This window comes from Trachurus trachurus (assembly GCF_905171665.1).
Source record: "Trachurus trachurus genome assembly, chromosome: 16".
Classification (NCBI taxonomy): Eukaryota; Metazoa; Chordata; class Actinopteri; order Carangiformes; family Carangidae; genus Trachurus; species Trachurus trachurus.
The window spans coordinates 30,726,651-30,747,625 of record NC_139902.1 but is presented as its reverse complement, the minus strand read 5'-3'; the positions used below and the strand labels follow the sequence as shown (position 1 = coordinate 30,747,625).

General features: G+C 41.0%; 1 protein-coding gene across 8 annotated transcripts in view; it reads left to right on the top strand.

The window, feature by feature from the left end:
• Positions 1-20,975, top strand: part of mef2d (myocyte enhancer factor 2d) — a 133,521-nt gene that overhangs the window by 83,993 nt on the left and 28,553 nt on the right. For 5 of the 8 annotated variants that reach the window (XM_083989318.1, XM_083989316.1, XM_083989312.1 and 2 more), the window contains 3 exons: positions 2,773-2,910; positions 14,287-14,527; positions 19,147-19,200. In XM_083989318.1, the coding sequence (XP_083845444.1) occupies positions 2,773-2,910; positions 14,287-14,527; positions 19,147-19,200 (433 nt within the window). Of the gene's footprint in view, positions 1-2,487; positions 2,623-2,772; positions 2,911-14,286; positions 14,528-19,146; positions 19,201-20,975 lie in introns of all 8 variants that reach the window. The other 3 variants (XM_083989319.1, XM_083989317.1, XM_083989315.1) reach the window with 1 other exon arrangement.

The following is a 20,975-nucleotide window of genomic DNA, read 5'->3' as shown; positions in this document are numbered from 1 at the left end:
AAACAACATATTTGTCCTTTTTTATGAGTTTTATGAGTGTTTAAAACCCACAACCACAATAGTCCCACAGTTTGTCTGTCTTTTATCTACTTTTCTGTTTTTTGTAGAAAACAGACATGTGTGATGGTTTTCTTCAGAAACATCATGAAAATTCAATTTTAAACCCCTCAATGCAACATAGTTATCAATATTGTTGACACAGATACAGTAGGATAATTCAAAGAGTTTTGCAGAGCAATACAATATAAATTTGATATCTATGTACAGTGTAAATGATTTGCAGTTTTAAATTCAGCCTGTAAAATCACCTCTCAGGCCTTTTAAAGTTGCAGAAACTTTAGTTTTCTTTCTCCTGACTGGTGTTGGAGTCTTTTGGACACAGGGTGTAATGATCTTCTGCTACACGGCTCTTAAGAGAATGAGGTTTTCAGGGCTCAGCTTGATACCTTGAAGGGTTTTTTTCTCTTTTTTTGCAGTGTATGACAGTTTATTATTCCTATTATTTCCTCCTGCTGGAAGATTGTCTCCTCTTTTCTGCAGCACTCTGCAGGGTTAAAGCCTGCGAGTGAGAAACTCTGGCGGCTTCGCTCTAAGATCCATTCAGCTGCGAGGAGGATCCAGTGTGGTCAAGGGCCCGACAGGCAAAGCTACTTACCAGCAAATCTTGTTTAGCAGAATCCTCTCAAAATAAGAGCCTCTATCGCTCTCTTTCTCCTCTCCTCTCCTCTCCCTCCTTCTCTTCTCGCCCTTTCCAAATTGTGCTAACACCGACACATCCCTGACTGCCGTTAGCCGCCACGCTGAAACTAAAACCACCACTGGCTTCTTAACTTCACCCTTTTCTAGCCTTTTTTTCTCTTTCTCTCGGTGCAAAGCTTCACACCAATTACCCACACTGTTGATGAGGCGGCGTGCACGGGGAGGTGTGAGGCCTCCGTGTGTTTTCTGACACGCAGCTCAGGTTTATACAGAGTTTGTGCATCTGTGAAGGAAAAGTGCGACGGGCGGCTGCAGCAGAGGAGGAGGAGGAAGAGGAGGAGTTGTTGGATGTTTTCTCCATCCACCTCCTTTTGATTTCACAGAGTCAGGAGCACAACTTGACCTACATGATGGTGTTAACTGATTATCCTCGGTCATTGACGGGTTTTTAAACCAGTGACGGGGGAAAAAAACAGACAGATTCGTCCAGTTGGTGGACAGTGTGCGCATATTAATGAGCTGTTGTCTAGTCCTGGTGTGACCTGGCTGGCTGCACATGGAGCTGCTGTCCTGCTGTCTCTGTCATGTTTATGACTTTTTACATGAAGTTAACAGTGAACAGAGAAGAGTTGATCATCATGTGTCTCTGTGTTGGTGTTGTTAGCAGGATGACTTGCTAGCCGTCAAATCTTTCCAAGAGTATTTGTCTTATTTCTTGTCAAAAATGTCTAATTTCTAGTCAAAACTAATCTCTTTCCAATTAAAATAAGACTCATCACCTACAAATTTACTTGTTTTCAGATCATTTTCACTTGAAATAAGTAGAAAAATCTGCCAGTGACAGCAAGTTTTTTGTGCTTGTAATAAAAAAGAAACTTTCTCTACTTATTTCAAGTGAAAATATGCTTGAAAGAAGTACAAAAAAGTGTCTAAAAACAAGCTTTTTCAATTTCAAGTATAATTTGATTTGTTTTGACCTGAAATGACATCTTGAGTAGAAATAAGAAATATTCTTAGTAAGATTTTGAGGTTTTGCAGGATCGTCCAGGTGGGGACGAGTTGGTGCAACTTGCATGGGCAGCGCTTGATGTTTTTTCTACATCCATGGTGAACACATTGTGAAATACACATGACCTTATAAATGAACAGTTTACAGCTCGTTTAGGTTGATAGAAAAGAATGAATGAAAGTTAGATGCTGTTGAACATGTCTTGATTATCATTTAGGACAGACATTGAAAACGTGTTGTGCAACCTTCTGATATGATCTGACCATCATTTGTTTTCACTTTAACCAACTTTATTAACATACTGGGCCCAAACATTAACACACAAATCTCATGGAGTCGTATCAGCTGGTTCCATCACTTTGTCCTGTTTTGCGAAAAGACAATAAAATATCTCTGGTTTCACATGGTCTATTGATGTCAAACAAAAACTGGGAGAGAGTTTCACATCTGCACTGCAGCAGAGCTCCAGGTGACCTTGTGTTTTTTCTGTTGCGTTGCTTTGGAAACGTTGTGTGATGATGTGTCACCCTGCAGCAGCTGGTTTGTTTGTGGTCGATTGAGAACGATCAGAGATTGAGAATGTGTGTTTTTCATCATCAGCAGGTTGACAGAGCTCCATGATCCATCTCTGTGTCCCGGGGGGAAAAAAACGCTGAAACTTGTCTTGATCCCAAACTTGTGCATGAGAAGTAATGTAAATATAAATCTGCCTCCTCCTCCTCCTCCTCCTCCTCTTCCTCTATCCTCCCTCCTCCCTCCTTCTTCTCTGACCGCTTCAGACGTTGCGAAAGAAAGGCTTTAACGGCTGCAACAGCCCCGAGCCCGACGGCGACGACTCCATCGACCAAAGCCCGCTAAACGAAGACAAGTACCGCAAGACGGAGGACCTGGACAGCCTCTTCAAGCGCTACGGCGTGAGTACCGTCACACTTTGGTCACCTTGTCTAACCTCGCCTTTCTCTTCTTCTTCTCTATCTACCTCTCTCTCTCTCTCTCTCTGTCCACTCTCTTCCTCTTCTTCCTCTTCCTCTTCTTCCTCCTCTTCTTTTGTTTGGGGAACGAAGGCTCTGAACAAGAAAGAGCACCGGGACTCTGAGAGCCCAGACCCCGAGGAGCCGTTCTCCCTCACCCCCCGCACTGAGGAGAAATACAAAAAAATTGACGAGGAGTTTGATAAAATGATGCAGAACTATAGGCTGTCAGTGAGTACCCCTCCCCCCCTCCTCCCTCCCTCCCTCCCTCCTCTGTGTAACACCATCCTCCCCCCTTCCTCCCCCTCCTCTCCCTCTCCTCATGTTGGTATCCTCCTCCTGCTGCTGCCGCTCATCAGTCGGCCCCCCGGAGCCCACAGAGGGGCCAAACTTACTCACAGAGCACTCGCCTTCACTTCACTGCTCCTCCTCCTCCTCCTCCTCCTCCTCCTCACCCCTTCACCTCCCCCACTCCACCACCTCTCACCCACGGCACCTCCATCCACCCATCCACCAAAATCGCATCACTTACCCACAATCCCCCTCTGATGGTGTGTGTGACTGAGCACAGAGGTTGGGACAGAGCGGCCGAGAGCAAACTGTTTAACACTTGAGGTGGGGGTGGGGGGGGGGGGTCTGATCAATAGGCCGCTGACTTATAATACGTTAAAGGGATACGGCAACATTTTTTTTTTCATGTCTTGCCTCACTCCCGAGTCCATGACCAGCAGATAGACACCATCCTTTCAACTGTGCGTGCAGTAACAAGGGAGATACGGGCAGAGCTGGCGCACCGCTAATTAGCTTAGCTCAAACACTGGAAGTGTATGGGTAGTGTTAGCCTGCCTCCACCTAAAGTCGCTAATTAGCTTAGCTCAAACACAGGAAGTGTATGGGTAGTGTTAGCCTGCCTCCACCTAAAGTCATCAGAGAAACTCTTCAGCAACTCTAAATGGAAACCGGTGGGCCGATCTTCGTCTCAGAGCTGACAAAACTCTCTGGTAAGGCATCTTGAGCGGTCAAATGCCGCTAACGGGACGAGATCGGTCAAAACGGAGGGTTCAAGCAAAGACGGTTTATTTTGGTTCAAGCTAGCTACATCGAGGGTAGGTTAGCTTCCTATTTCAAAGTAAAAGCACAGATTCTATCATCATGGTTTTCTGTTTGTAAAGGGTAACGGGTGTTTTATTTTGTGAAACTAACCGGAAGTGCGTTGGTCACAACGGCTAGCTTGAGTAGCGCCAAATTCGTCCAAACAAAATTGTAAACAGCTGGTATTTAGACAAATTAACGACACACTGCTGATCTAAACGGCTACTTTCTCACCTAAAAATGTTTGAAATGTGGATAAAGTGATATATTTACAGAGTTTAGAGCTAAAATTAAATCAGATTCTGACTGCTGATTTCAGCTCGGGTAGGAGGCAGGCTAACACTACCCATACACTTCCAGTATTTGAGCTAAGCTAATTACGGGTGATACGGCTCTATCTCCCTTGTTACTGCACGCACAGTCGAAAGGATGGTGTCTATCTGCTGGTCATGGACTCGGGAGTGAGGCAAGACACGAAAAAAAAAATGTTGGCGTATCCCTTCAACACTTGAGGTGGGGAGGGAGGGGGTGGGTGATCAATAGGCCGCTGATTGATAATACATTATTGATCGGTCTGCTTCCAATCACCGATCACCACCTGTGGTTAAGGCTGTCGTTTAGCTCCGCCCCCCTCCTCCCGCTGCTGCGAGCACCAACAACACAAACTGACCCTTTATACAAAGACACTGATCAAATGATCAATATCAGCTGATCACACTCTCACTGTGAACAACAACATGGTGCTGGGTGATGTCATGGAGTAGCAAGGGATCATGGGAGTTACCAGAAGCTCCTCCCGGGTCAGAATCATTCAGCGTCAGTGGGTCAGGAAACCAAACACACCCAGAGTTTATACAGTAACACAGAATAAAGACATTTTTTTCTCATATAACTTTATAAACCAGAGTTTTTTTTTTTTTTCACAACAGTTTCACTTAAAAAAAAAAAAAAAAGAATAAAAAAATCAGTGATTTAGCGACGCACTCAGCAGCTCTGAGAGCAGCTGGGCTCAAACATTTACTCAGCTTCTCTCTGATCCAGACGTTTGATCACTGAAATCCTTCGTCTGGTTAAAGCACAACAACAATAACAACACAAAACAACAACCGAGGTGTAAAAACTGAATCTAAAAATACTGTAGCAGGTATAAAGGGATGATGTCATTGATGATGTCATCCCAATACAATAGGCCATTAATATCACAGATGTTTTTTTTTTTTAAACTGATGGATATATTTAACTCAGAAATACATAACATAGGTTAAGATGGTGGGTATTAATGGTATTCACTTCTTAATTTATGATTTCTTTAAAGATACAGATAAAGCAGCAAATCTTAAACAATCCCGTCAAGTCCCATCAATCAATTAATCTACAAATAAACACATCTTTTTTTCTTTTTTTTTATTGAATATTTTATTTTTGCTTTGTGCCAAGAATAAAGTTACAGTAACAAACTGACACAACATAATCAAATCAGGGGAAAATTCAATGTAAAAATAATAAAGTAAAAATAAAATGAACTCACAGTGACAGGACAATATAAAGTGGAAAAATAAAAACATTAAAAAGTAGAAAAAATAATAATGTAGTAATAAATTAATAAATAAATAAAGTACATTATACAATAATCAAAGATACTGAGAGAGACATAGGGCAGCATCAAAGTTCATACCAAGTCAAGCTCCAAACCTGGTGAGCTAATAATCACATCTTTATTGAAAGATTGAAAGATTTATTCAAAAGTTTAATCTGTAAAAACTTGATTGAGACGACGAATCCTCCAGTTTTAATGTTATTTTAAAAACAAAAACCCTCCTGTTCTCTCAGATTTCATCTTGTTTTAATAAAGAAAAACAAACTTCTCTTCAAGTTAAAGCAGAAATACGAAGACGACGACGTCAGCGAGAGATAAAAACGAGACGATGTGGAGTCGGAGTCATCACAGTGAAGAGCTTCTTCTTCTTCCCCTCAGGCTTTAATACTCTGATGCTTCTGCAAGTTCAGCAAACGCTCCAGAATAAAAACAACAAGAGACAGAGAGAGAGAGAGAGAAGGAGCGACACTAACTAGGTCCCAGGTTTTTTTTTTTATTTGAAACAAAAGTCGGCATAGCAACAGGAAACCGTGTCTTTACGGTGATAATCAACACGTTTTGCAGCGATGCCTCTGAGCGAAAGAAGGAGAAGCGATTGTGTAACATTCAGCAACACTCAGGAAACAAAGTGTAGCTGAGGACGATGAGTCTGTGCAGGTGAAACAGGGAGGGAGTCTTCGTCCTCCTCCTCCTCCTCCTCCGACATTATCCAGGTTCTGCCTCCTGACTGGCGCCGGTCCAAACCCTCTTACCGCTGCTGCGCTCCCGTGCCAGCTTCACTTCTCTCCGTCTCTCTCCTCCTCTGTGCTCAATAATGCCATTAATGTCACTTTAATGAGCAGCACTCAATTTACAGCTCCTCTTCTTCCCGTCTGCCAGCTCCTCTGATTGGCCGCCGGGGACGGGACGTTAACGGCAGGAAATTCCCCGTATCTTTAGACGAGGTGTTAGCAGCTGGACGGGAGGGGAAGAAAAAAAAAAAAAGAAAAAACTGTTCTGTTCTTCTGTAGTTTGGATTTCTACTGAACTTTAATTTAAGATACACGATCGGAAAATGAGACAAAAATATTGGACACGAACTCTGTTACGGAGACGTGTGGAGAAAAAAAGCAGATGGAAGTTGGTGGTGTTGAGTTTATTGGGTGATTGGGAGGAAAAATAAAAGTTGAAATCGAAGTGTGAGGGGAAACTAAGGCCACGCTTTTATTTTGAAATGATCTCAGACCTGAAAATGCTCAAAACCTGAGTGATGGCCTGCACTGTGCAGACTGGTGTCGACAGGAAGTAAGAGTCTTTTGGTCAGAATCAAAGCAAAGTTCTGCAGTTAAAACGCTGAATTTAATTGGACAAACACACCTTCCGTTTCATTGATTAAAAACTGCGACATCGTGCGTACAAGATGAGAAAACGTAGCGACAGAGACGTGTTTTCTAAAACAACATGGTAGTCATGTGGACGTGGCCTGAAAGACAGAAACAGGACAGACAGAAGCTGCTAACACAGGTCGTTCCTTAGACGAATGCTGATGCAAAAACAAAACTGGACCTGCACTAAAAACTAAACTAAACAGCAGAAGTTTTGTCCCTGTGTCTTCAGTTCAGTCCAGGTCGGTCCTCACTAAACTGACAGACGACAGGAAACAGAGAGAAACGTTGAATCTGAATTAAAGATAAACATTAAAAAAACACACAAACCACTAAAAAAAACATCAACGACGGTGCCAATGACACTTTTTGATTGAAAAGAGAGCTCTGTGATTGATAATCATCAGCTATGTTACATACATGCAGCGTTTTATTTGTCATCCAAGACGCATTAAGCATCAAACTTTTTTTGTTTGAACAATTTTTTATTCATTTTCCATGTCGACATACTGTATACTGTAGCAAAAATGAAAATCATTATAATAAAAGACTAAATAAGACAAAAACAAACACACAAATCCAGTGTTTTCACAGTTGGCAAGCAACATACTATTGACTGTATATTCTAAAACTAATAATTAGTAACTGGTGATAAATGTCTTGATGAATAAATAAATAAATATGAACCAGGACGTTTCCTTCAAATTAAAGGACATCAGTAATTTCCCTAATAGAGAGGATGAGCTTCCTCCTCTTCCTCCTCCTCCTCTTCCTCACTTTAATCAGCTGGATGAGTTTGTCCTCCTCGGTTCGACCCCCCATCCCCCCCTCCCCCCTCCCCCCTCCCCGTTCTGTCTGAGCAGCGACAGGAAACAGAGTCGTGGCTCTTGGCGCTCGTCGGTTGGACGGCGGCCGAAACAGCCGCTAGCGTCGTAGCATCCTCACCCCCCTCCACCCCCCCAACCCCCCCGTCACCACACCATCACACATACCCCCCCTCAGTCCCTCAGTCCCTCAGTCCCTCTGCCAGCTCGGCACCACCACCACCACCGCACCTTTTTTTTTCACACGGGGCATCAGCAGAACAGGAAGCACCCGGCGGCAGCAGCAGCGATGCCCCCCTCTACCCCCCCACCACCACCCTCAGCTTCATAATCCCCAGCCTGACAGCTAGGGGCCGGGATATACACGCTTAATCCCACTTGTACTAAAGTACCTCCTGAGGTAGAGAGGAGGTGAGGAGGCTAGGAGGCTAGGAGGCAAGGAGGCGTGGAGGCTAGGAGGTGAGGAGGTGAGGAGGCAAGGCATCTTTATTTACAGTATATAGCACATTTCATACCAAGGCAACTCAATGTGCTTTACATAAAGACAAAACATTTTAAAAAAAGAGAAGCATAAAACAGAATAAAAACAAACACTAAACACAGAGTTAAAAGTAAAATAAAAGAAAATAGATAAAAGAAGGTGAGGAGGTAAGGAGGCTAGGGAGGACGGGCTCCGAGCTCATGGTCGACCTCCGAGTTTCTTCAGCTTCTGGAAATTAAAATAAGAAACTCTACTCATCAGTAGATAATAATCAATAACCTGCCAGTCAATCATTAATACTGTATCTCTCTCCAAACTTCATTAAACAGATTATAACTTCAGGAGTCGCTACAAGAAACTCTGGTTTCCGAGCCGCCCTCAAACGCAACACCTGAGTCACCTGCTCACACCAGGACATTTTTTTAAACACATTTTAAAATCTTTATTTCGGCTGCACGTTAAAATCAGAATCAGTGGAGGAGGAGGACGGCGGTAACCAGGACGACTAAGCAACAAAACAGTTTCAAATACCAGAAAACACAGAAAAGTTTATTGATGTTTAAATATATAAATAATCTTTATAATGAAGCATGAACTCACTCTGTTAAATCTTTAATCACATAAGTGTGATTAGAGGAATATGATGAAGAGACCTCATTAGCATATCATTTACAATAATTACCTCATTCTCTGAGCACTGTGACATCATCAGCACACACACACACACACACACACACACACACACACACCCACACACACACACACACACACTCGGCTCCATCTCCTCATCATATTTTCTGTAAACACCAACGACCTCGTCTGTGATAGGATCGTTTTTTACACATTTTGTAATTTCACACCACAAGAGCATCAGGATAAAGAGAAGGAGAGGAGGAGGAGGAGGAGGAGGAGGAGGAGGAGGAGTCGAGGTCAGGATGCTAAAAAATAAATAAATAAATAAAAAGAAAGACTTGACTTCCAGAAGTTGCTGCTGCTGCTGTGGTTCAGTCCCACGGCTGCAAACAAATCGGATGCGACAATCCTGAAGTTGAAGAAGGGAAATGGAAAAAAAAAAAAACTTTCAAAGGCTTCCAGGACAAGAGGGAGGAGGAGGAGGAGGAGGAAGAGGAGGAGGAGGAGGAGGAGGAGGAGGAGGAAGAGGAGGAGGAGGAGGGAGAGGGAGAGGAGGAAGAGGGAGGAAGAGGAGAAACTAGGCCATGAGTTTAATTCATTCTGATTTACCCTTTACCATCCAGGAAACACAACCTCACACCAGCTACTGTACCAGTCAGTTATTTACCCAACAGCTTCTTCTCTTTTTCTTCTCCTTCTTTTTCTTCTCTCTCTGCGTCCACTTTGCAATTAACCTCCTCCTCCTCCTGTCTGTCGTTAGTTTAGTTTTAGTTTAGTCTGTTTATTTCGGTCTTATAAAAACAAGTACAATAGACAAATATAAAAGTATAGATACAAGACAAAAACACAAAAAATGTACTTTGACCGAAAAGCTGTAGGCTGAAGCATCATGAAGCTTATTTTACCTACAGTAGGCCTATATATCCTTCTTAAATTAACATTTTCCATTCACTCATTTAAAAAAATGTTTTAACAGAACAAAAAAGCTGCATATTCTACAATTAAGTTTTATATTTATGAATAATATTATTTTTAAATAAGTTTCTGAATGTGTTAAGTGTGTTACACAGTTTGATTTCTAATTCTAGAAACATAAACGTGTTCATATCAGAGAGAGAGAGAGAGAAGATGTTTTTAAAATACATAATTTTAGAAAAAAAGATGGAGGTGAGGAGGGAAGAAGAAGGTTTTTCTTTTCTCTTTTTCCTTTTTTCTTTGTTTTTGGTCGTTATGTCGCCCATCGCCTAGCAACCGGAGGCTGGCAGCAGCATCACGGGCGACGAGGTCCAGCCGAGAAACAAGTCGCAGCTAAATATAATAAGACAAGACAACGACAACAACAGAGACACGTACACACACACCTGAGGAGGAGTGAAGTTTCAAACTTTATTAACACATTTCAAATTGACAAATATACAAATGTAACACATGCAAATTAACATGGACATGGTGACATCCAGCAAAACACTGAAAAATCATTTATATTCAGGTTGAAAATCTTCAAATTATCTTGTTAAACTCTTCGTGTCGTCATAAAAAGTATTTATTTATTCAAAATTTAAACCAAAATAAAAGAATAAAACAGGGAAATACTTTTTTTATGTTTTATGTTGTAGTAAAACACAAATACCTGCACAGAAAGTCGTCAGCTCGTGTCGTCAGAGAATGGAGAGAAAATATATGAGTTAAAATAATTAATCACATGTTTATTTGTGCAAAAACTGAACTTTATAGAGTTTTTTTTATTAATGAATAAATCAGCTGTTTTATGTACAGTAAAGGGTAAAACTGACTCAACATGTGCATCAAAAATACAAATATGAATATAAAATCACAGTTTAGTGAGTTGTAAAGTGGTTTGTCTGGAGGTCAAAGGTCATCCAGCTGAAACACACTGAACTGCATCCTCCATGTTTACACACCTCCACTCCCTTAACGCTAACACACACACAGACACACACACAGACACACACACACACCTTCATCCACCCCTCCCTCCATCGTTTACCCCCCCAACCCCTCTCCCCAACCCCCCACCCCCCTCCCTCCCTCTGCTTGGCCAGTGTGCAGTGGTGCAGTGCTGTTAGCTGCTGCTATCTTCACCCGCCCTGGTCACAAACACACACACACACACACACTTACACACATGCAAAGCGCTTTGATGATGGCTGAACTTTTAAATCGCTTCGTTTTCTACTGGAAGTGATAAAATCTAAACAAAGAGATCAATAATCCTCCTTTCATTTCTAAGATTCATTCATATAAAAGTGTTTAAAAATCACAATTATTAAAGGAATGGTTCACCAAAAAATGAAATTCAGTCATCAATGACTCCCCCTCATGCTGATGAATACTCTGGAGTAGTTTTTTATTCCTCAAAGTGCATCTGGAGACCCGGGAGGCCGGTTCCTAGTCCAACCAAAACTTTGTATGAGACACAAAAACGTCCATAAAACTACACAAAAACCATTTAATATTCCTCCACACTGCTCGTCCACTGCAATCCAAGTGTCCTGAAGGGAGATAGTCCAGAGTTTACTGGAAACGCTCAAAACGTCAGAGCACAATACAGGACTGTTTAAGCTGTAAAAATGTCCTAAATGAGGTTGTTTCCAGTAAACTCTGGACTATCTCCCTTCAGGACACTTGGATTGCAGTGGACGAGCAGTGTGGAGGAATATTAAATGGTTTTTGTGTAGTTTTATGGACGTTTTTGTGTCGGGCCGTATTGACTCTCATATAAAGTTTTCGTTGGACTATGAACCGGCCTCCCGGGTCTAACCCCTAACCCTGACTGAATTTCATTTTTTGGTGAACTATTCCTTTAACATTTTCTCACTTTGATAATGCAGTGCAATATTAATAAAGAAAAAAAAGTCAAAATAACGACTAAAATGTTGAGCTTTTCTTTAAGTTAAATTAGATTTTCTTCTCAATTGGAACCGAAATCCAGTGGAAACTGATCAGAAAAGAGTCGTTTTTTCCACTTTTGCTTCTTAATTTCCTCCATAAAAAACGATCCAGAGGAGGAAAAGGAGGAGGAGGGGGAGGAGAAGAGGAGGCAGCAGGGATGAAGGGCAGGGAGGTGTCCTCGTCCTCCTCCCTCTGTGGTAAACTGGGTCCCACAGTACAGTGCAGCGCTGGCCCATATTCTATTAATAGAGGTTCTGCTTTCAGATTGAGTTGGAACAGGGTGAAATGGGTCGGACGGCTGGACAACCCCAGGTCCTTGGCCTGCATTTCATCCATTTATTTATTTATTTATTTATTATAGTTTATTTAGTTATTAATTAATTATTATGTCATTTCCCAGGAACTCAGGTCGTCTGGAAAAACACGTTTTAAAGGACAATTCCAGGCTAATTCAACTCGGGGTGTATGTTCCTATCATTTTTAGGTCTAAAAGAAGGAATCTGAAGATTTTCAGTTTAATTGCTCCTGTTTTGCGGTAGTTGTGTCTGTCCCCGCATCGCCACGGCAGCGATGAATGGGAGCGGATGAAATTTCCGCTGCTTAGGCTGTTTACATCCCTCAAAGCTGCAATGTCTTTCCACAGACAGCGTCAGATGGCGACTCAAACATGCACCCAGAAGTTTATTTACTTCAAGCAAGACGACATGTTTGTAAAACTAGATCTAATTCAAAGTCTCCCAGAGTCTCGCGTGAGACCCAAGTTGACGCTCGGTGTGTTCAGGTGCAGTGGGAAGCTCCCGTTTGTGTCATAAACACAGGAATATCAACTCTTGACTTGCTTCAAGTGTAAATTTTTTTCCACAGACAGCGTCAGATGGCGACTCAAACATGCGCCGAGAAGGTTTTTTTACTTGAAGCAAGTAAAGAGTTGATATTCCTGTGTTTATGACACAAACGGGAGCTTCCCACTGCACCTGAACACACCGAGCGTCAACTTGGGTCTCGCACGAGACTCCACGAGACTTTGAATTAGATCGAGTTTTACAAACATGTCGGCTTGCTTGAAGTAAATAAACTTCTCGGTGCATGTTTGAGTGGCCACCTGACGCTGTCTGTGGCTGTGAGGGATGGAAACAGCCTAAGCAGCAGAGCTTGCATCCGCTCCCATTCATCGCTGCCGTGGCGATGCGGGGACAGACACAACTACCGCAAAACAGGAAACATTAAACTGAAAACCTTGAGATTCCTTCTTTTAGACCTAAAATGATAGGAAAATACAGCCTGAGTTGAATTAGCCTGGAATTGTCCTTTAAAATGTAATAAATGTCATTACAGTTAGAAACAAACTCCAGGTGCACAGGGATGAGCACACATCGGTGGGGGGGGGGGGGGGGGGGGGGGGGGGGGTTGGGGGGGTTTAGTGGAATGTGACACACACGCCATGATGAAATGTCACCAATAACCCGACGCAATAACCTGCTGCTGCAGCCGCCGCCACGTGTTTTAACCTGGCATGAGGCGTGAAAGGAGACACGCAGCTTCCTGGCCTTTTACACCGAGTCACTGTGCATGTTCAGACTGAGCAGAGTGAGTGTGTGTGTGTGTGAGAGAGAGAGAGAGAATGTGTGTGTGTGTGTGTGTGTGTGATAAGTTTTTGTGAAGAGCTCATTTCCAAAACCTTTTCAGTTTTAAGTTTTTTTCACCGACTCAGGTCCAGTTTTAATGACACAGACTGAAAACTGATCAGATTGGAAATCGATCAGAAATAAACACACAACGTGCTGAGTGTGAATCTCTTCCTGGCTCGAATGTTTTTCAAAATAAGAGTCCTATTCTTCTCTAGTTTCTTTTTGACAAACAGGATGAAATATCCTCAGCACTGAGAGATCATTTGTGGGTTTTTTTACTGATAAAATATGAACAGACTGATTCAATTTAACTTTATTGGAACAAAACAGCATGACAAGGGTCTTTTATTTTGGAGGATTTTTTTTTTTAAGAATTAGAAAATAAAACAGATAGAACAACACAGATCACGAAGCACTGAAGTAAAATACATAAAAAACACATAGTGTATTAAAACACAATAATAAATCAAACTTAACTACAGTATTTTAGTTGTGCATTAACTTTAATTTACATTATAACCTCTTAAAATACTTTTTGGTGTTGATATTTAACAAAAATAAGATTTCACTCGGGAAAAAAACAAAAAAATCCTCCATATTATAAAATCATTTTGAGGCACTGAGCTGTAAAATTGACAATTTTTGATATAATTTTACTGTTTTAGACCTATATCAACTTCTTTTCACTCTATCAACTCATTTTGAAACAATAATGAAACGATAATAAAAAAGAAAATTGTCGAAAGTTTACAAATGATCTTTGAACTTCTCACATTTGCCGCAATTTTTAGTGAAATTAAAATGATAATATTGAACTTTTGAGGGTTAGAGAGTTTGAGAGTTTAAAGGTGCAGAATGTTTCATAAAATATAATACAATAATATAAAAATGTATTGATTAAGGTGGATGTGGTTTTGGAAACAGTCTCTTCCTGTTGTGATCGGCTGCTTCTCTGCCGATCAATAACTCATCACCTGTGTGAGTGTGTGAGTGTGAGTGTGTGTGTGTGTGTGACATCATCCACGCAGCTCGCTCTAAGCCCCTCCCCCCTCTTCCTTCCTTCTCTCCACCACAGTCCACCGTCCCTCAGCCGACCTTCTCCATGCCCGTCACCGTGCCCGTGTCCAATCAGAACGCAGCAGCGGCGGCGGCGGCGGCGGCGCTCCAGTTCAGCAACAACCCCGGCGGCGCCTTGGTAACCACCACCTCCTTCGTCACCTCCACCCTCACAGACCCCCGCCTCCTGTCGCCACAGCAACCGGCCCTGCAGAGGAACACCGTGTCGCCAGGGTTACCGCAGCGACCAGCCAGCGCAGGTAAGAGACAGAGAGAGAGACAGAAAACTGTGAACGACACGTTTGCGGCTGTGAAGTCAATGATCTGTGACGAAGCTCTGGTTTCTCTGTGTGTCTGAAGTTAATGCTCATCTGGAAACATTAACGTCACTTTGAAATAAAATGAAGCAGAAGAAAAAACTTCTTCAAAATAAACAAAGAGGAAAAAAAGAGGCTGCACCGCCCACACGGTTTGATTGACAGGTGTTGTGTTGGGTTTGAAAAATAAATAGACTCTGGTTCGTCTGTCACACGAGTGTTGAAAGTTAGAAAAAGATAAAAGATAATTACAAAACCTTTCAATATGAAGTTTTAGAATAAAAACAGAAATGCAAATGATAAAATCCAAACCAACACGTACAATAAAAACAGCAGGTTGTGTGATAAAAGTCAGTTTGAAGAAGATTTAAAAGGGATAGTTCAACATTTTTGGCAAATTGGCCCATTGCCATAATCCCTATAGTCATAGCAGTAGGTTCGTTACCTTTAATTGTCGGTGCAAACTATTTTTAGAACGGCGGAGCAGAGCCGTGAGCTGCTCAGAGCTACGCTACGGAGGCTCTTGGGATTTCTTGGTTTTCCTCATCAAACTCATCAAATACACAATCCAACAACTCCACAACGCTCTGGTGGACAAGTTGTGACCTGCACATTCACCACGCTATGAGATAATAACACAACGTTACCACACAGAGTTGTTTTAGAGGGAAATTCATGCAAAACTGCTGATGCACGTTCCCGTCGGGGGCAGTTTTTCAGCAAGCAGTCTCTGCATTTGCCTCTAAAACAACTCTGTCTCAATGGGCCAATTTGCCAACATGTTGAACTATCCCTTTAAAATGAGATATAAACTTATAGGAGAAGAATTTTTATCTAAACCGTATTACTTACAAAGCAAGATCCAAAAAAGTTGCTGCACTAATTTGCATATAAAATGCTATAAATCTGCTAATTAGCATGTTAATGATGTCTGTGTCTGTTAGCATTTAAGCGTAGGTATATTGAAGCTATATATAAACTAGTAATTACAGTAGAAAGTTGAACAAGGTTGCTGTGCTAATTAGCATATTCATAATATCATTGTCCAGTAACATTTAAGTTTCTATATGAACTAAAGATATAAATGATATGGAAAGTAGCTTAAACTTCTCTAAAAAAGTTGCTTCACTAATTATCATGTTATTGATCTCAGTGTCCAGAACCTGACGTTTTAATAACAGGCAACTGAAAGAAGCTAAAATGGCTAATTAGCATATTCATGAGGTCATCGCAGGACACAACGAGGCCTCTGAGCTCAGTTTTATGGAAAGTTAAACTAAAGTTTGTCCCAAAAACAGTAAAAAAAAGTGAACACGACGCAGTAGAAACGACCGATGGTGAAACTCCATCACTCAGTCACTCAGTAGGTCGACCTGACAACACACACACACACACACACACACACACACACACACACACACACACACACACACACACACACACAGCCAGATGTGGGTCATGTTCAGATGCAGCTGCAGCAGCTGTCGACCCGTCGTCTCTTCTCTTCGTCCCAGTTTTCACACTTCACCGTCGTTATGATGTCGTTGTTGTTGTTGGTTGTTTTTTTTTGCTCCAAACTGTTGGAAAATTGTTTCTGATCGAACGAACAGATACAGTACTGACCTGGTTGTCATGGCAACGCAGGTGAACTGAAGTCATGTTTCATTAGTGAGATGGATGGATGGATGGATGGATGGAGTCGGACTGATAGATTGATGGATTCACGGACAAATTTAATTGATAGATAAAGGGATCAATGGATGGATGGACAGATAGATAGATAGATAGATGGATGGATGGATGGATGGATAGATGGATAGACAGACAGACAGACAGATAGATAGATGGATGGATGGATGGATAGATGGATAGATAGATAGATAGATAGATAGATGGATGGATGGATGGATGGATGGATGGATGGATGGATGGATGGATGGATGGATGGATGGATGGATGGATGGATGGATGGATGGATGGATGGATGGATGGATAGATAGATAGATAGATAGATAGATAGATAGATAGATAGATAGATAGATAGATAGATAGATAGATAGATAGATAGATAGATAGATAGATAGATCACAGTGTTTTTCTCAGTCAGTGTGTTAGTCAGTGTGTTGATGTGGTGTTTACCCAGCATGCACCTTGCTGTCAGTGCCACCTGCTCAGGTGAGCTGCTGCTGCTGCCGCTGCTGCTGCTGCTGCTGCTGCGTCTGTGTGCTGGTGATTTATCTACCCAGCATGCACCTTGTTGTGGCCCCTCCCCCTCTGACTCTAACAGGATTTGTGGCCCATTTCTTTGTCTGAGACAAGGTTACTTATCGAGCTTTGTTCCGACCAGTGTAATCTCATTGTAAGTCAGAGGGAGGTGATGTAACGAGCAACAAACGCATTACGCCGTCTTTCAGAGCGGGCAGGAGGGTTTCACATGGCACAGTAATGGACGCAACCATCCCTCCCTCCCTCCCTCCCTCTCTCCCCCTCTTTCTCCCTCTTCCCCTCTGCTACAGTATGCACCTTACATTACCACAGATGTCTTGGGTTCGTGGTCGTTTTTATTTTTTCCACGTGTCGCTCCACGTCCAGATATTTCTCATTCACCCCCGACGACGACCCCGACCGGTTACTGAGTGACTGAGCCAAAACATCAACACATGACTGAATCTCAAAACCAAGAAAAGGGAAAAGAAAGTGTCAGCAGATTAAAAATTTTAAAAAATTCCCATCTGTAAAAAGTGAGAATAATGTTTGAAACAAGATAAATAAATAAAATATATATGTATAAAGATAATATATTGTTGTGTGGCGTTCAGGGACTCATCCATCTACTGTGACATTTTGAAGCTGCAGCAGAACAAGTGTTAGACTAGTGTTACATTTAAAACATGCATTTACAATCATAAATGTATGTGTATGTATGTAAGACAAAAACTTACATTAAATCTTTACAATACATATAATCACTCTAAATAAAAAAAAACATACATAAGACACTCCAGTGCACAGTGGTTATGAAATAAAAAGGCAAAACAAATCCAAGGTTTGTAAGGTTTTGTTTTATTTTACAAGCCATTTTAAAATCCAAAATCCAATATCAATTCAGTTATGAAATAAAAAAGGTTAAAAAAAATCCAAGTGACAACAACAAAATATCATAATATGTCCAGTGTCTGATCATATAATTTACATGATGAACCAGTTTTTATTATTTACAGTGAAACCAAAACAAGGAGCTGCTGATGATTTAACCGCTGTGGGTTTATCACAGATTTATACATGATAATTAATTCCTTAGCACAGCCTTAAACATGTCGGTGTGATCGTAGCAGCTTTCGCCCAAAAGCTCATTTACACCTGAAACAACTGCAACTAAAACTGAAAACATCTAATGAGTTAAAAAAAACACTACATCAAATATCCAAAGTTGTCTTTTTAAAGCTTGGTCAGATGTTTTATTATATGAACTTGACTTTGAACTGTTCTTTATTGAAACTGTGAGATTGAAATGTTGTTTATATGTTCATAATGGTTTTATTATCACTGGGTTATGAATCCAAATGACAGTATTTACTATAAATGATGGATTATGTGTCTTAATTTTTATTATAACATTTTAAAATTAGAATATTACTGTGGTATTTGTGTCAAAAAGCTCTGGTTTTCTTTCTATCAACCTATTTCACAATACAATACAGTGCTTTTACTTTGACAGTCACACAGGAAGCCGATTGGCCTTTTTTTCTTCCAGCTACAATACGCTCCTGAATATGAAAGTTAAACATCTTGTATTTGTAAAACTCCTGTGGGTTGAAGCTCAGGTTAATAATCAGTCTGTGATATTTGAATATGAGATAAGTAGCAGAGCGAAGTGGAGGAAGCTGCTCCGCTCTTTATTACAGATTAAACCGCTGCTGCTCCATTGAAACCAATTATGGTTCTTCACACGCCGAGGAGCGTTTCAACAGCAGCAGCACTTTGTAATGACGCACTTGATTTAATGATGTTCTTCATGGTACAAAGAGGAGATCTGCACTTAGATCAGTTTAATGGGGTTTTTATTTCATATACAGTATTTGTTAGGGGTGGGAGAAAAAATCGATTCACATAAATATCGCGATATTTTTTTTGACGATTTTGAACTCGATTTTTTTTTTCAAAAATCGATTTAAAAAAAAAATATATATATATATTTTTTTTATTGTTTTAAATATTGTGCAATGTGCATTTGTTAGCCTTTTTTACATACAGAGAGTACAGGTTTTGAAAAGGGTTTAAGTTCACTTTATAATGGAGTATGTTAATTTATAGGCTCCTATTTGTGTGCAGATAAATGTTAAAATACAAACTAAAAATCGAGAGAATCGGCAATATCGTAGAATCGCAATTTAAATCGAATCGCCATCCAAAAAATCGTAGAAGAAGCGAATCGGGAGAAAAGCATATCTTCCCAGCCCTAGTATTTATTATTATTATTCCTATTATTATTATTATTATTATTATTATTATTATTATTATGATGATCATATGTACTGATCGTGGTGTGTTTACTGTCCTAGGTGCTCTGTTAGGAGATATGGGGAATTCAAATGGAGCGTGTCCGAGTCCAGTCCGTAAGTGAACCTCACCCTCATGTCATGCCGCACATTTTTGTGAAGCAATGACACACACACACACTCATGAACACGTACACACACATACACACACTCATGAACACGTACACACACACACACACACACACATGCACGCACGCACACACTGCAGCAGGTCGTCTTCCCGTCTCTCTGCTTTTGAAGGGAAATGAGTTGGAGTCGGAGCGGTGCAGAATATTTCTCTGTGTGGCAACAGGCTGCGACGCTCATGAAGCACGAAGGCACCTGTCGCCACGCCGACAGCTGACGGCCACCGCCGCCCGCCACCACCGCCACCGTGGCACAAGCTGCTTGTAAACAGTCCAAAGAACAGAACGGGTTTCAGGTTGTTGAGCATGAGACAGAGACACAGAGAGAGGGAGACATGGAAACTCCTCAGCTGCTTCTGTGCAGCTCATAAAAAACCAGAACTGAACTCTGAGTTAGAAAATCATTTTGTTTTTGCCTCAGATTGTCAGATTTAATGTCAAATTCACTTCTGTTTGTCACAGTAATGAAAGTTTTAGTGCGACTCCATCGTGAATTATGAAGATTTTATTTGTTGTAGTTTGAAGAAAAAAAACCCTCGACAGACGAGCTCCTCGTGAGGAGAAATGTTTACACGAGGCACAAGGACAGGGGTTTTATTGGAAGACTACTTTTATGGTGTAGGAGGAGAATTTAGGGAACTGTTCCTTTAAGGAGAAAAAGAAGAATTCAGGTCGTGACCGTTAAAAATTTCCCGTCTAATCAGAATAAATTTCCATTTAGTTTCACTTCTTTCACTCTGACGTTCGCTCGTTTCACTTCTTCCTGTTTGGTAGAAGAGAATATTTTCTTTTCTTTTCTTTTTTTAAAATTATTTTGCATCAGCCAATCAGCAGCCGGCGGTGACATCATCGACGTTAAATCAACACGTGTTTGGACAGCTGCAGCTGTCGGAGCAGAAACATATCACTGTGACGTTACAAAATAATGAGGACGAATAAAAAACAGTTCAAAACAAACATTAAAACTTTATTTATGAGTTAAAGCTGAAGAGTTTTTTTTAATTTTTTTTTTATCAAGACTGTGTTTGTTTGTTTTAGATTTGATTGACAGCCAACCGATCAGCCAATCAGACGCCAAGTTTGTTTTTTTCCCCATCTGAAGGGAAACGGTTGTCACACTGCAAAAACTCAAAATCTTACCAAGAATATTTGTCTTATTTCTAATCAAAATGTCATTTCTAGTCAAAACAAATCAAATTATACTTAAAATAAGACTCATCACATTAAAAAGTAGCTTGTTTTTAGACACTTTTTACTTCTTTCAAGCAGATTTTCACTTGAACTAAGTAGGAAAATCTGATAGTGGAGCAAGTTTGTCTTCACTGGCAGATTTTTCTACTTATTTCAAGTGAAAATATGCTTGAAAGAAGTAAAAAGTGTCTAAAACAAGTACATTTGTAGGTGATGAATCTTATTTTAAGTGGAAAGAGATTAGTTTTGACTAGAAATTTGACATTTTGACAAGAAATAAGAAAAAATCAAATATTCTTGGAAAGATTTTGCTTTGGTTTTTGCAGTGGTCAGTGAACGCACCACCGTGTGTTTCCCACAGTAACGTCTGATTTTTAACCATTAAACCTCCTTCAGTCCACTCCTCCCCCCCTCCTCTCCCTCCTCCCTCCCTCCTCTCCCCTCTCATCCTGTCGCTCTCAGCTGTTCCCACTCGTCTCCTCTCAGGAATAATCTCCCGCCCCACCCCACTCACCC